We start from the raw sequence: 15550 nt of genomic DNA, 5'->3' as shown, positions 1-15550 counted from the left end.
CACACGGTTCCCTGCTTCATTATGCTAATCACACCAGCCCCTCAGTGCCAACTCCACTGATGCTGCCTCTTTCCCAAATAACCTCCTCCCCAGCTCTGTTATAGCCGTGTCAGGTGCCAGGTCATAGAACAGCCGCTCCCCTGCTCAAACCAGATAAACTGTGCTTTAAAAAATAAATTACAGTGAGCCCTGCCTCCTTGATTGCAGTTTTGAATTTACCAACCATGGCTGCTGCAAAAGGATCTCAACACTCTTAGACGTCGCGTCAAAAACTCCAAAGCTATATCGCTGTTTCACCGCTTTCTCCTTTTTAAAAAATTTTATTTATTTTTTTTCTTAACCGTTGTGCTTTCTCCCCACAAGGAGCAGCTGGAGCCGCTCCTGAGTCGCAGCCATTCAGCCCCGGCCTGCGTACAGGCGGAGGAATGCCCCTTGAATGCAGATGGATTCATTAGGTCTAAGTAGCACCCTTCTCCTCCATCATGCTGACACACACTCCGACACACTGTAAGGATCTGGCTTCACGAAGGGAACAGGCCGTCCTAGACACACTCTGCGCGCACGCACGCACACACACGCACGCACGCACGCAAACACAGGCTCCAGTGTAAACACATTGTGCGGTTTTCTTTTGTGGAAGATTAACTCAAAGGCTGCCATATCATGTTCAGTCATTTTAGCCCAAATACAGGACCCGTCCACATGTGTTAAGCATTAGGGGAGAGCTCTTGAATGTAAGCAGAGGACAGAGACTGACTCTTTGATGAGGTAGGAAGAATTTTCTGTGTTTAATGGTGAGGCTTTTTTCTATTGACAGTCTTTTCTTTGTGTCAGCAGTCTGCTGGTAAGATGCCGTCCTGGTGCAAAAACAAACAAATGTTCTGTCCTCATATGATTGCAATTTGCCAGTCCCAAAGTCAGTTTTTCCCTCTTGGGAAAAAAAACCCAAAAAACCCCCAATGTCAGCAATTAGTGCCGAACAATGGGCGTCTCCAAATGTCAGTCGATGGGGCGGGCAGCGTAATGGGGGCACAATGTTTGTGCGTGTTTGTTGTGGGCCGCGGCGGTGTTGTGTTTTGACCGTTGTCTGGTCGGATCAGAGCGAGACGGACGTCTGACACCCAGGGAAATGTCAAAACAGCCCCCCGCCTCCAGAGCCTCCGCCTGTACGCGCGAACACACAGCGCTACAACCGCTCGTCTGATGGTCGTCTCATGGACAAAGCCCTGTTTGCTCTCCTGACACCCCCCTCCCCCCACATCCCCCCATCCCTCCCACCACCTTATAACCAATACCAAGCGACCAATCCCTCCTGCCGAGCTGTGTTCCTTTTACATATCTTACACATGCAGCTCTCTCTCTCTCTCTCTCTCGCTCTCTCGCTCTCTCTCTCTCGCTCTCTCGCTCTCTCTCTCTTTCCTTTCTTGCTCTGCTGGCTGCGCTGCCATCTCTCTGCCGTGACAGATGAGTGTGTGAGCAGCGTTTCCTTCGGGCTAAGGGCTCGGTTTCAAGACAGCTGCAAAGCGATCCGGGGAGCCACACGCTAATGGGGGTGGACTGGACTGGACTGGACTGGCGATGCTGAGAGTGTTTGTGTGGGTGTGTGTGTTTTGACCGTGAATACACAAGTGTGTGTCCGCGTGTCACGTGTACCATTTTGGACGCAAACACTCATGCAGTATTCCACCGTGATGGGCTGCAGTACAGCTTTCCTATGAAGCCCATCATGGCGGAGATGTCTCATTACTCCTACTGCTCCAGTGGACCTTGCAGCATGTGGTGTGGACACTGGAAGGAGCTCAGACACAGAATAATGACACGTTTGGTATTTGAAGTGTGTGATATTGCCATGGCCAGTTCTGTTTAACCTGATGAAGGCTGCGAGTTGCTGTGGTCAAAATGCCCAGGAAGAGCCAGTGTGTGCGCGCCTTTGCTTCATTACCCACTTCTCTCTCTCACACACGCACACACACACACACACACACACACACACACTCTGCCGTGTGCCATGTGTAATTTACTGGGCGGCCTGTGGGCCAGGCCTTCATCTGCAGCAAGGCACGAACAGTGCCTTGGCGCCAGTAATTGGACTTTAGAAGTGATTGGGGAACTTGATTGACCCCTGGTAATGGATTTGAGTGAATAATTATTTGTAGTTATGGTTGGAAGATGATATCAGGGAGAGAAGTGTGACTCACCCTGCCGCCAGAGCAGAGCGCTGCCAGCACTCAATTAATGAAATCCAGCTGCTCTGACTCACCACGTGCAGCGCCTGATCAAAAAACACTGGGGCCTGGTCAGAAGAAGGGTTATCTCCATCCAACCTTTCCATTTCTCACAACTGGGGGCTTGTGGTCTGTCACAATAGTGATTATACAATGCCCCCCCCTCCCCCACTCCAGGTAGGAGACATTAAGGTTTGTAATGTCTCCATTATTTTTTAACAGCCTGCGGCAGTGCTAAGCGTGGCCCACGGCAGCCATGTTAATGAGACCTCTAAAGATGGCAGGCAGCGCCTCCTCAGGACACAAAATGCAATCACTCTTAATCCACTGCTTTAATTGCTGGCCGTGCCTGCCTAAGTGAATTCATCTGTACGGTTTCTGCGGCTGCGGGCCACTTTGGGAATGCGGGGAACAACATCGTACCCCCGCAAAGAAAAATGATGGAGGGGGGAGACAGGAGACAGGAGGGGACGGCGCTCGTCCCTTTTCGAAAACGTCGTCGGACAAAGACGAGAAATGAAGCAGCGCCGGCCACGCTGCCCTGCCGCCTCCCTCCTCTTCCTGCTCCTCGTGGATTCTCTGGCTGGCTGCGTTGGGAGGAATGCAGGGTGAAAGACAAGCTCCCTCCATTCCCCTCGCCCATTCCTCCCCCTTTTTTCCCCCCTCCCCACCCTTCCTTTAACACGGGGAGATTTCACTCTTTCTTCATCTTTCCTCCTCGCTATTCTGTCCTCATTTTCCCTGCTATGACATATGCCCCCCCGCCCTCCCCCTCCTTCTTTATCCCCTTCTGCTGGCCCCGCGTTGCCCTCTTGCCAAGTTCTACCTCGGCTGTCCGGTGGCGGCTCCAGGGCTTTAAAGCGCCCCGTGTTATGACAGGTAGCGCTGTGCCATACACTCGGCCTGGCTGCATGTGGCGGTCCGCCTGTCACGGCTCTCCACAGCTCCAGCACACACACACTCACACACACTCACACGTGTACGGTGCTGTACTGGGAATGGATAAGCTGCCAGACAAGTGCACGTGCACACATACACACACTCAACTCCAGACTCAACAGGACTAAACAAGGACAAGTGGAGCTGCGCTGTAGTTGTCCCCGCTCCGTTCAGAGGGGAAGGGGAAGGTTCGACCGGACACTGGCTGTTCACCGCCGCCAGGCTCCGCTGTCTCCTGGCGGTCACCGCTCCCCGCCTTAATGAGCGCTCGCAGGCGCTGTGCCGTTGGGGCGGCAGGGCAGCGTCCGCCGACATGAGACGCTCACAGCAGCACCGAGTGCATCTGGTCGGTCCAACAGAGGGTTTGTTGTGCCTGGTGGGTCACCGGGTCCATTGTCTTTCAGCAGGAGGACCCGATGCCAAGTTACAAATTGTTCACTTGTCCGAATATTTTACGTGGGATTATATTGTTTCAGTGCGGGGCCTGACCCGGGTCCAAAATTGAATTTCTTGGTTGCGATGCCACATTTCTGTCCAACTACTCTTTATCATCTGGTGTGCCGCCACGTTTTCGCAAAGACGCGGGGTCCAGTAATGAGCGGTCATTCTCTGCCTGACCAAACAAGCTCTGCCCACCCAGGACAAGATGGCAGCGCCCCGGTAGTCGATCAGCGGTTGTTGTTGCCCTGGCATGTTCCTGGCTCCCGGTCTGATCGAGGGCATTGCCCCACAATGCCGGGTCTGTGAGGGCCAAGGGGGCCAGGCCCGGGGTTTGTCACGCCAGGTTGACATTTCGGGGAACCATGCCAGGACTCCATGGCACATTCGGTCCTGCTGGACAAGCGGTGTGGGAGCGAACGAGTCAACTCGGGCAGATGGGCAGCTCTCAATGCCAACTGCACTGGAGCGCACCGGACCGCTGTCCTGGCAACGGACAGACGGCCAGACAGAGCAAGCGGGAGAGACGGGACAGGTGTCTCCCTCTAGCAGAGAACTATGGGAATGTGTTGGCACATATGTCTGTCTGTCTGTCTGTCTGCTTATCTATCTATCCTATTTCTAACACCACAAACTTCTATCTATCTATCTATCTATCTATCTATCTATCTATCTATCTATCTATCTATCTATCTATCTGTCTATAGGCACACACCTATATCCATACATACATGTACTCTCTGCTTGGGGAGCATGTCTGAGCCTCCACATTTACAAAAGAAAAAGAGCACTTTCAGAGAAACCCTATTTTGTAATTGGGAGTGTAGGGACGAGAGGACACAACAGTGACAGAGAGAGCAGCATGTGAAAAGGCTGCGCTGCCCTCGGCTTCTCTCTCCTCCAATGAGGGTTAAATAACTATCCGGGCACCTTGGCAACCGCTGCCGTTTCCTCTCTACAGTATCTACAGTGAAGCCACTAAAGATTGTACGTATGTTGTACAAGGTTGTAGAATACATTTTAGCAAAAACCCTTCGAAGCAATTCATCCTGTGATGGAGAAGTACAAACAGCATAAAACAAAGGAAATGACATGTTGAAACAGCGCAGGTACCTGGTGATGTCGAGGCAAACTTCCGTGTTGTCTTTCAAGGGATAACGTACAGTATATTTGCAAAATTCAAAAGTGCAAAAGTGTGTGTGTGTGTGTGTGTGTGTGTGTGTGTGTGTGTGTGTGTGTGTGTGTGTGTGTGTGTGTGTGTGTGTGTGTGTGTGTGTGTGTGATGACTGTATACTGTATGCACTGGCATGTTTAAGTGTGTGCCCTTTTCTGTGTGTGCCCATTACAAGTACTTCATTCAAGGTTTCCTCAAAATGTTTTCGAGCCGAGAGGACGGACAAGAGGCCAGGTCTGCAATGCTTTTTACTCACAGGTGATGGTTGAATGAGTTGGATTTGAGCAATATTTGAGAATAAATGACATGCGACGCAGCTCAGCTCTATGGGCACTTCAGTTTTATGTGTTTCTTTTTTTTTTTTTTTTAATCCGCTAGCGCCTACACACACACACACACACACACTACTAACAGTGTGTTTTTCATTAGGACAGGGAGGTCACAGCACAAATAAGTAGGAAGCAAGGTTTCATCTTTCCAGCCAAATCGTCTCCCTCGCCACTCCCATAATCCCCGAGATTGTGTCACGTCCATGTAAAAGTAACAAAGGTGAGAAAATGGAGGCTTTTAAAAAAAAAAAAAAAAGTATTATTAAACCGACAGGGATGGATGCGATCTGAGTTAATTTGCTTGACCCACTCTCCTCTCAAATGAGAATAGATGCGAGGATTCTTGATGTCTTGATTGGAAGATGGATGAGCGTGGAGCCGTGGCTTTAATTGATTGAAGACAGGAATTCAGTTTGGGCTAATTTAATTATGGAAATCATTAAAAGCTCAAGTGCATAAGATAATTAGGAGAGCTAACCAGGTTGTAACTAAGCAACTCTCAGTGCAAATAATCACTGAGATGCTATTTTTTTTACTTGGTTGATATGAGTGTACTATTATATCCAAATCATTACATCATTATTATTGTACCATACTACACTACATCCTCTACATTACATTACACTTTGTCATTGATCAGACGCTTTTGCCCAAAGCAACTTTCCATAAGTACATTTGTCACACAAGGAGTGTGTCAAACATCATGGTTTGAACAACATCAAATCAACTCTGTCACAGCAGCTAAACATTATCGAGAAAACAAGCAGTACTAGAAGAGTTAGTTTTTTTGAATATACTATACTATACCCCACTACTCAATACAATATACAAATATCCTATTTTTAACTACTGTGTATATAATATATACACAGTAGTATGTATATATATATATATATATATATATAAACAAATATATGATGAGACGCCTCTACTTTATACTATCCTATATATAAATAGACTATTACACTATACTACACGTCTCCATACTATATTATACTATACTACACCGTATTAGGTAATCCTAGATAAGATAACCCTTAAGAGACTCAAGGAACGATACGCCACTGTAGTACTATACTCCAGATATATACTATGCTCCAGATATATACTATGCTCCAGATATATACTCCAGGGTTGAGGGTCGAGTTTGGGAGAGAGAGAGAGAGAGAGAGAGAGAGAGAGAGAGAGAGAGAGAGAGATTGATTCTCCTTCATTTCGCCACCAAGGAAATGAGGAGCCTGATTTTTGGGCTGTTTGGGGCTGACCTTGGACTATTCTGTTAAAGGCAGTTTCCTCAATAAATCTGCCCACTTCAGACCTCGGCAGACCCGGATCACTAAAAGCATTCGCCTCTCACGGGCAGAACCTGTGTAAAATGAATTACCCCCACCCTGCCCACCGCACCCCCACCCCGCCCACCGCACCCACCACCCCGCCCAAACTGATATATCCAAGGTTAGGGGATTTTTGCATGCGAGCGTCTGTGCCGGGTGATAACTCGGGGCTGAGTGTCGCTGGATGCAGCTCTGACTGTTTCCGATAGAAACTCCATAACCTATGGCTGGTGGTGGTCACACAACTCCATGGTAACAGCAAAGCCTAACTATGGGGGATCCGGCTGGCTGGAGTCCCATCTCTTTTAGGCGTGATCATAGTAGCTGAGCCTGTGATCAAGTGGATGTGATAAAGCGCCGCCGCCCCCCTGCTAACTAACCCCCCACACCCACATCCACACCCCTTCTCTCATCTCCAATGTATTTGTAGCTCGATAGGAGTGGTCAAGCCCACTCGTATAATGTTTAAGGCAGTTGCTATGGGTATGTGATCTCCCCTTCTACCCTCCCTTACACACACACACACACACACACACACACACACACACACACACACACACACACACACACACACACACACACACACACACACACACACAAATCCACCCACCCATCAAGTCTGGATATGCCAGGACCAAAGCCTTTTGGGTAATCCTCTCTCCCCACCCCCCACCTCGCACAACAACGGCCACCCCCACCCTCGCCCCCCGCCTCCTCAATCAGATTGCTGCTGACCCCCACCGAGTGATGTCTCACCCCAAAGACTGCGGAATGGGCCCAGCGGGGGGTGGGCTGCCAGCGAGGATGTGCCCCCAGGCTTGGCATCAATTGGCATGCATGTAAATACAAGTCCCACCACGTGTGTCCAATCCAGGCTGGCAAATGAGTGATACACCACGGGAGACCGCGGATCATCTCCCATTCCTATTCTCCACGCCGCAGCTCAAACCCGCGTCTTCCCGGCGATACCCGGGCGGCCGCCCTCACCCGCGCCGCGCGAGCGTTGCGCGGAGAAATGTAAAAAGGAAGCGGCGCCGGGCGCGATTTCTGCTTCATGTGGCGCGGCCGTTCTCAGCACTGCGGCGCGCGAACGCCGCATGTCAGTTCCCCGCCGACGGCACCGGCGGCACCGCGCGATTTGTGCCCATCACCACCGAGCGCGAGAACGTGAGAACTTCATATTCTGCCGATTCACTCCCCTGCCTTTAACAAATGATGAATGGATCTGTGAGTCAACAAGCGGCTTTATTCTACAGTTTCAGCCCTGGCTCCGGCCCATGTCAAATCGATTCCAGAGCTAATTTTTTCCCTTTTATCCCTCCCTCCTCCTCCCTTGCGCCAGTGGTCCTGCTCTCTGCTGTACCACAAGCCGCCTATGGCAGAGGCCGCGCATTTGGACCTTTGTGTTTATTGTCTTTGCGGAGGGAAGAGGGAAATCTGTCTTCACTTACCAAAGCCCGGGCTTCTTTACAGCCTAAAAGCCCCTCAGTGCACGGGGGTGAGGAGAGGGAGCCTGGGAAGTATCAATGCTGAAGGGGGGGGGTGGAGAGAGGAGAGGGCGACCCGGGTGCAACGGGGTGGGGGCGGGGGTGGCGGTGGGGGGGCTGGGTGAAGAGCAAACCCAAAGAGCAGGAGGATGGAAAACGAGGAGGAGGGAGGACAAAAGGACGGGAGAAGCAGAGGAGAAGAGAGGGAACGGGGGGACGAGTTTCAGCGGTCGGGGGGGGGGAGTCGAGATGCCGCGCCGGAGGGGGAGCGATGGAGCTAGTGACAAATATAGAGCAGAGGAAAAAAAAAAAAAACAGTGAGAAGGAGGGTGAAGGTGTGAGTGAAGACGCAAAACGAGGAGAGCGAAGAGAAGAGAGAGGGAGGGAGAGCCGCGGCCATGCAGCAAAGCGTATCCATCACGGGCGAGCGAAAGAACGGGAGGAGTGAGAGGGATGGAGCGAGACAGAAAGACGGGGAGAGAGGGAGAGAGATGGGGTGATACAGGGTGTGAGAGTGAGGGGGTGATACAGGGTGTGAGAGTGAGACAGAGATGGAGTGATAGAAAGAGAGAGAGAGAGAGAGAGAGAGAGAGAGAGAGACAGGCAGCCAGAGGCCAGGCAGCTGGCCGCTCCCTCCCGCAGACACGCACTTGTGTCTAAGCAGCTTTCCTCTTAGGGCGGGGTCACGCCGGGTCACGGTGGGATTACACTTTTGGCAAACAAGAGGGAGCTCCTCTCTCGCAAAGCCGCGCGCGACTCCCCCATGACTCCCAGCGGTTGTAATAAAGCCAAGGCAGCCTGAACCTACAAACAAAAAGCTAACACGCTATCGATCGACAGCGGCCAACTTTCGCGGGGTAGTGTCGAAAGGTCGACATTGTGCAGACAGCGTTGGCCGAGGTGAAGGGCTATTATTGGGATGAGGGAAAACTCCAGCCTTTGTTCATATCACAGAATTTCTTCCCACAGACAATTTTTACCGAGGGTCCACGCCGGAAATGAGAGGCTTTTCTTTTTTTTTCTCTTCCCCAAAAGAGGACAAATACATCATGCCTCCAATCACACCATCTAAATTGGGATTCAATCCCTTTCCGACCGATGACCGTTCCCTGCGGTGGATACGCGTCGCTTCACTTCTCTTATCGACGCTTTCCTTCACGGGGGGGGGGGCAGCAGACGAGGGGGCCGCCCCGAGAGCCTCTTTGGACTTAATTATGCAGATTTAAACAACTAAAAAAAAGGAGGGGGGGGGGGGCTTGATTAGCATCCAGGCGAGACGAAGTCAGGTGAGAACGTTGCACTTGTATGGAGAGGAAGAGCGAGGCGTCGAGATGGCTGTTGAATCCTCGCAGGTCAGCGTCCTGGCCGGCACGAGCTTGTCTTTCGCCTGGCGCCTCACGAGTTCTATTTATTCATTTATTTCATTATTTTTCTCCGCAATTTCGCCGCTCCCAGTGATCGGCGCAGTGCGCTCCCATTCCGTAAGTATCCCCATCATTACAATTAGAGAAAAGTACTTTGGAGAACGTAGAGATGGACATGGACGTGGCGACAAAAAGCGGCTGCCGGCTTTCAAAATACCACCAACACCGAGGACCTCATCTCCTCGCCTCATCTCCTCGAGCCGCTGAGTCCTGTGACGCGTGGTCGGTCTCCTCCAAACAGGAACTTGGGTGGGAAAAACCGCCGCCGGGGGCCTCCTCCACGCCCGGCGCTGCTCTCCTGTGCGGCTCACGGTTGGGGTGCCATGGCCTCCGTTTGGGACTCGGGGCTCTCGGCTCTTTCCGTTCCAGATCGGCGTCTCGGTTCAGCCCGAGTCGCTGCAGTTAAGAATCGCGAACGAGACGAGCGATCGACTGTTTCGCTGGAGTGACTCCCGACTCCTGAGTGTTCAAAATAGTATTTAATATATTCATAATCTTTTTCTCATCCCATTATCTTCTTCCAACCGAGTGAAGAGCGTTTCAGTGGTTCCGTTAAATTTCCCATTTAGCTTTGCTCACTGAACAGAGCTCTCTCTAAATACTTTTTGTTTACTAGCCGTGCTTGCAGTAAGTCAGGCGGAGAAGGGCCTCACGTTGGTCCGGACTGGGGCCTGCAAGTCACCGAGATCGCCCCCGCTGTCCGGTGGGATGCTTCCTCTAAGAATCGCTGAACGGATCGTGGATTCAAGGAAAATCACGTCATTGATCCCCACGGGAAAAATTTGGTTTCTACATTCGACCCATCCAAATTATTTAGGAGCAACAGGGAAGCCACAGCACGGTGGCCCGGGACCAACTCCACTTTTAGAGCCAATGCCTTGGCTATTGGGTTAGGTTGGCCTTGATCAGGGCACTGGCTGGCGTGTACGACCCTGACACAGATGGCGTTTAGGGCGGGAGCAAACCCACGTGAACATGGGGAGAACATGTGAACTCCGGAAACGAAAGGTCTTCAGATGGGTTCGAACCCAGAACCTTCTTGCTGTGAGGCGACAGCCGCCGAGGCACCGTGCCACCGGAATGCCAACCGTCGCAATTTGAGTTAAGGTCCAAAGCTGGGAAGTAGAACATCAACACAGCCAACATGAACAGTAAGTCGACCCAACGACAAAGCCATAGAAAAATGTGGAGATACAGAGGGATGAGAGAGAGAGGGAGGGAGGGAGGGAGGGAGGGAGGGAGGGCGTGTGTGCCTGGGAGGCTTCATATTGACGCTGCCGCTCTGAGGCAGGCCCCCGCTGAAGCTCCATACCAAGGTGTTCTATAGCTCTGGGGCTAACAGTGATAAATGAGTCCCTTAATGTCGGCAAACACTTTATCTCTGCTTCATCTGTTTTCATTAGGCAGGGCCGACCTTTGGTTGGGCGAGAACGTGCTGTAACTTTCATTACCACGACACCAAACGAACAGGGAGAAAGACCTCCCATCGGTCTCGTAAAAAAACACAAGCGAGACACCATGACAAATCCTATTCCTTATTGTTATGAGAGCATCCCACTGTCATAAATTAGAAAACACGAGTCCCTAAAAACAGATCAATGCTTTGTGTGTAAATGGCACAGGAGGAAATCAGGGTCCTAGCGAGCACGGCGGAGCTTCGCCTCGGAGCTAATTATGTGCGCTGTGCAGCACCGATGATCTTTAACTGCACTAGTTGCTGCCGGAGAAGGTCAGTTTGAGTTCATGTGGATTTGGACAACGAGAGCTTCTTGGTCAAGTGTCTGAATAAACGGCCGAACAGAGAGACGGAAAAGGAATCCATCAGCGTGTAATTTGTAAATTGAGAGCATCTAGGGTTCACGGTTCGGAACGGAGACAGGAAAAATTACAGAAACTGACATAATATCTGATGTAAGCTTTACTTTCAAATCCTGTTACATTTAGATCTGGCAATTTGAACATAAAATAATGCCAAACAAAACAAAATTAAAAAAAAAAAAAAAAAAAAAAAAGTACAAATGATCTATTTACCAGTTATCTTCACAAACAACCCTGTACAGCCTTAACAATGGAGTAATAAAAAAAAGCTTTATACAGCACAAACGAAGTCTTACCTAGTGCCAAAAAATAAACAGGAAAGTTGAGCCATTTCTAATCATATAATACAGCCAAACTTAAAGCTAAATGATTGTGCGGCGTGATCGCTAAAAAACTAAATGCAACCCAGGGAGTTAGTTCTGAAGTGCTATGAGCTAAAGAGAGAGAGAGCGGGGAGAGCAGTGTCATGCAGACTCTCAAGTGCTGAAAGGAGGTCACACTTTAATGGTTTAGAAAAAAAAAATTATAATAATAAAATCACTGTGCTGCTTACAATTAAGCAAAATAAAAAAAGACAAGCGCTTAGAAACACTGCTTTTAAAAGGACTGTTGCCATTTCAGAGATTTCACTCGAAATAGGGGGAGGAGGAGGAAGGAAGTGCAGCCATTCTTTTGATTACATCATGATTATGCAGTATTAAAAAGGCAGACAATTAAAAAGGTGTCAAAGTGGACACATTCTCTTCTTATTATCTTTTCTTTTTTTGCGACCCTGACAATTAGTTTGACTCATTTCTCAGGAGTCTCAGGTGGTTCCCTTCCACCAAGTGGCACTAGAGTATAAAAGTTAATCCAGATAGTACAAAGAGCTCAATTCATCAGGTGTGTGTGTGTGTGTGTGTGTGTGTGTGTGTGGCTGCCGCTGTCTGAATCAGCGCCGGCTCAGGGGAGACACTGAGGCATCACTCCACAACAGGGCATGACGGATTCCATCCTAAAATCATATCCTGTTTAAAAAAATAAAATAAAAATACATTTTGGTCTGAAGAATGAATGTTTGCTTCTGTCCAATCGCCATTTTTTTGACGTGATTAAAACAAAAAATATATAAAATCAAATAACATCATCAATGAATCATAATAAGCAAAATCATCAACACAAAAAAGGCAAAGGAAATAAAAATCCCTTTAGATATTAAAGAAACCGTTTTGGCTTGAAGACCACTTAGGAACACAAGAAACGTCGATCATGGGTAAAGCTTAAAAAAAAAATTATAATAATAACATTTTTATTTTTCAACTACGCTGCCCCTATTTCACAAACATTTATTTTTGAGCACAATAAATTTGTATGGATAAATACAAATTCTCATAATCAAAAGTGCAGCACTGTGCAAAGTTGGCTTGAACAATTTAGCCTGGGAACTTTGGTTCCCAGGGGGAGCTTGACCTCTTCTGTCCAATTCATGCAATTTGTAATCGTTTGCTTCCTCCAACCTCCCAGACGGACAGAGCGCCCGCGGAACCAAACCTCCAGCTCTGACTGAAGCCTTTCCACGCAACACTTCCAGGTTACCGTCCGTCTTCCATGGCGCTGGGCTGTGTGGATCTAATGTTGCACTTTAAAAAGGAAGATAGAGGGTCTAAGTGCTTTTGGCTTGAAATGTAACTAAGTTAAGTGCAATTAAACTCAAAAGGGGTGACGAGCGGGAGCGGGAAGCGGTACCGTGTCTGCCGGCCGGACAGAAGCCTCGCCGTTCAACACAATCCTGTACACGGAGAGCGGCTTGCTTCTTCATTGCACCTACGGGAGTTTTTTTTTTTTGTTTTGTTTTGTTTTTTCTTCTTAAACTGGGTTGTCGTTCAATGTTAGTATAAAATATGATGTAAAAGGCTCAGTAAAAAAAAAACAACAAAAAAACAAAAAACAAAAAAAAAAACCAAAGAGACACAGAAGGCCACCGAACTCACCACTTCGCTCTCTAAACCAGCACAGAAGACCTCCCTGCTACACTCCTTTCGCATGTACAAACAACAAAAATAAAAATAAAAAATAAAGAATATACATTCATTCAAGTCATTTTGGAACAGTTTTTTTTTTTTTTTTTCTTACACAAAATTACAAAAGCTCCAAAAAGCACCATTGAATCGGCCTGTGGTGACCGGGAGCTGTGGGTAGTGTAGCTATCCCACAGCTGGTCACCTCCACAAAACAGTTTTATCTCTTATATCTCTACTTACAGACACATCGCTCCGCACACCACGCTGGACTGACACCGCTCTGCTCTCAGGTACAAAGTGAACAACACATTTTTTTTTGGCATGTCATGTTGCAGGATTTAACACCTTGATAAACACTCTGAAGAGTTTTTTTTATTGTTATTTTTTTTTTGTAATCTCCATATTTCAGTATCCAGGTGATAGGGGTCATGTTCGCATTTGGAATTTGTGTTATTAATATTATTATTTTGCTTTTGCATGAAGGCTAAAATGCAGAATTATTACAATTTTTTTTTTTTTGGATCAGCTGCTCCATCTCAACCCCAGGGTTACTCGCTGTAAAAAATATACTTATATGTTTGGGGATGGAGACAAGTCTAGACAGTAGAAAATGAAAAAAAAAAAACGTAAAAAAAAAAAATTAAAATTGGAATGACTTTAGTCATGACAGCCGAGGTGGTTCTGAGACAGAGGTGATATCAGACAGCAGTGATGCACTTGGCTTTATAGGAAACCCACAGAAATCAAAGCGTCGGGGAGGGGCAGGGCTACAAAACTATGTACAAGATTGATAAATAAGTAAGTGCGTGGTTTGAGGCGTTGCTTTGGAAACGAGGCTTTTTTTCCCAAAAAAACAAAACAAAAAAAACGACAAAACAAAACAAAACAAAAAAAAAAGAAACGAAGAAATCAAAATAAAAAGCATTCCGTTTCATTGGTTCACGGTGCACCGCTAACACTTGAGGATATTTTCGTATCAGCTCTACTGACGGCAAAGCTAGCTGAAACACAGAAACAGGCATGCTATTTTGATGCATAAAGAGCAGTAGACGAAAATGCACTAAAATTATAGCACTTGCAAAAATGTTGTTTGTTTTTTCAACTTTTATCTTGTAAAACAAAAGAAAAACATCTAGAAAAAAACGTAAAAAAAACCCCCAAAAAAAACATACATTTTTCTTCAGAAAATGCAGTTGGGTCCAGGTCATTCAGAAGTTTTGAAAACAGAAACAAAAAGATGAGAGTAGTAGTAGTAGTAATTGAATTTGTAGAACTTATAAGAAAAGCAGCTTTTTGATATAAATGCATTTTTTTAGCACGTACAGCCTTTTTCTCTTATAAATGTTTTTTTTTAATTTTTTATTTATTACGTTTCTTTCTGTCTGGTCCAGCTTATTCGGCTGGTCTGATTGGAAAAGAAGCTAGCGAGCGCTCAAACAGTCTTGACGCGCTCCATCAGTCCCAGGTAGGCCAGGAAGGAGTGTTTCTGGGAGGTGGGGGCTGGGGGGGAGCGTGGCGGGTGGGAGGCAGGGGAGGAGGAGGAGCGAGGAGGGAAGGCGGGTCTGGAGTGGGTAAACAGGGTGGTGAGGGGGATCAGGTGCGCCCGCTCGCAGTTCCTGTACTGTTCGAAGACGTGGTGGTGGGACGGGGGGACAAGGAGCGAGGGGCCCGCCCCCCCCGAGTGCCCCCTGCGCTGGGGGGCGGGAGGGGGCGCGGCGCCCGCGTCCGGCCGGCGCGAGCAGCCCAGCGTGAGTGACAGGGCCACGGACTGCAGGGCCTGCGAGGCGGCGAGGCTCAGCAGGGGGCTGCCGCCCCCGCGCCCCCCGCCCAGGAGGAAGGGCCCCCGGACCCTCCGGGATGACGTCGAGCCCCCTGGCGAGGGGCCCTCCCGCGCCCGCTCCGCCTCCTCCTCCTCCTCCTCCTCTTCTCCGTCCCCCCGGCCGACCGCCCCGGCCGCCCCCCCGCCCTGGTGTTTCTTGAGGTGGCGGCTGAAGACGAAGGGGTGCGTGGTGGTGAAGGGGCACTCCGGGCAGCCCAGAGTCTGGCGCGGCGCGTGCTTCAGCTTCTTGTGCAGGTTGAGGTTATCCTTGCGCTTGCAGCTGTAGGAGCAGCGGTCGCAGTGGAAGGGCCGCTCCCCCGTGTGCACGCGCACGTGCTCGATCAGCTTGTTGGCCGTCTTGGACAGGTACCCGCACTGCTCGCACTTGTAGTGGTTGCCCAGGCGGTGGCCGCGCACGTGCGCCTCCAAGGAGGCCTGGTCGGGCCACAGCGCCTGGCAGATGCGACAGCGGTACTCCATCTTGCAGTGCGTCTTCAGGTGGCACTCCATCGCCGCTGGACGATTGGTGGAGTAGATGCAGAAAGGGCACCTGGGGAAAAAAG

General features: G+C 49.2%; 1 protein-coding gene across 1 annotated transcript in view; it reads right to left on the bottom strand.

The window, feature by feature from the left end:
• Positions 1-14600: 14600 nt before the first annotated feature.
• znf827 (zinc finger protein 827) overlaps positions 14601-15550 on the bottom strand; it is a gene marked incomplete at its 3' end in the record, with an annotated part of 76158 nt that continues 75208 nt past the window's right edge. Inside the window, exon 14 of the mRNA XM_079998959.1 lies at positions 14601-15537. Coding sequence (XP_079855085.1) covers positions 14601-15537 — 937 coding nt within the window. The remainder of the gene's footprint in view (positions 15538-15550) is intronic.

This window comes from Zeus faber (assembly GCF_960531495.2).
Source record: "Zeus faber genome assembly, chromosome: 4".
Lineage (NCBI taxonomy): Eukaryota > Metazoa > Chordata > Actinopteri > Zeiformes > Zeidae > Zeus > Zeus faber.
The sequence above is the reverse complement of the archived record's forward strand: the minus strand, read 5'-3'. Positions and strand labels throughout refer to the sequence as shown.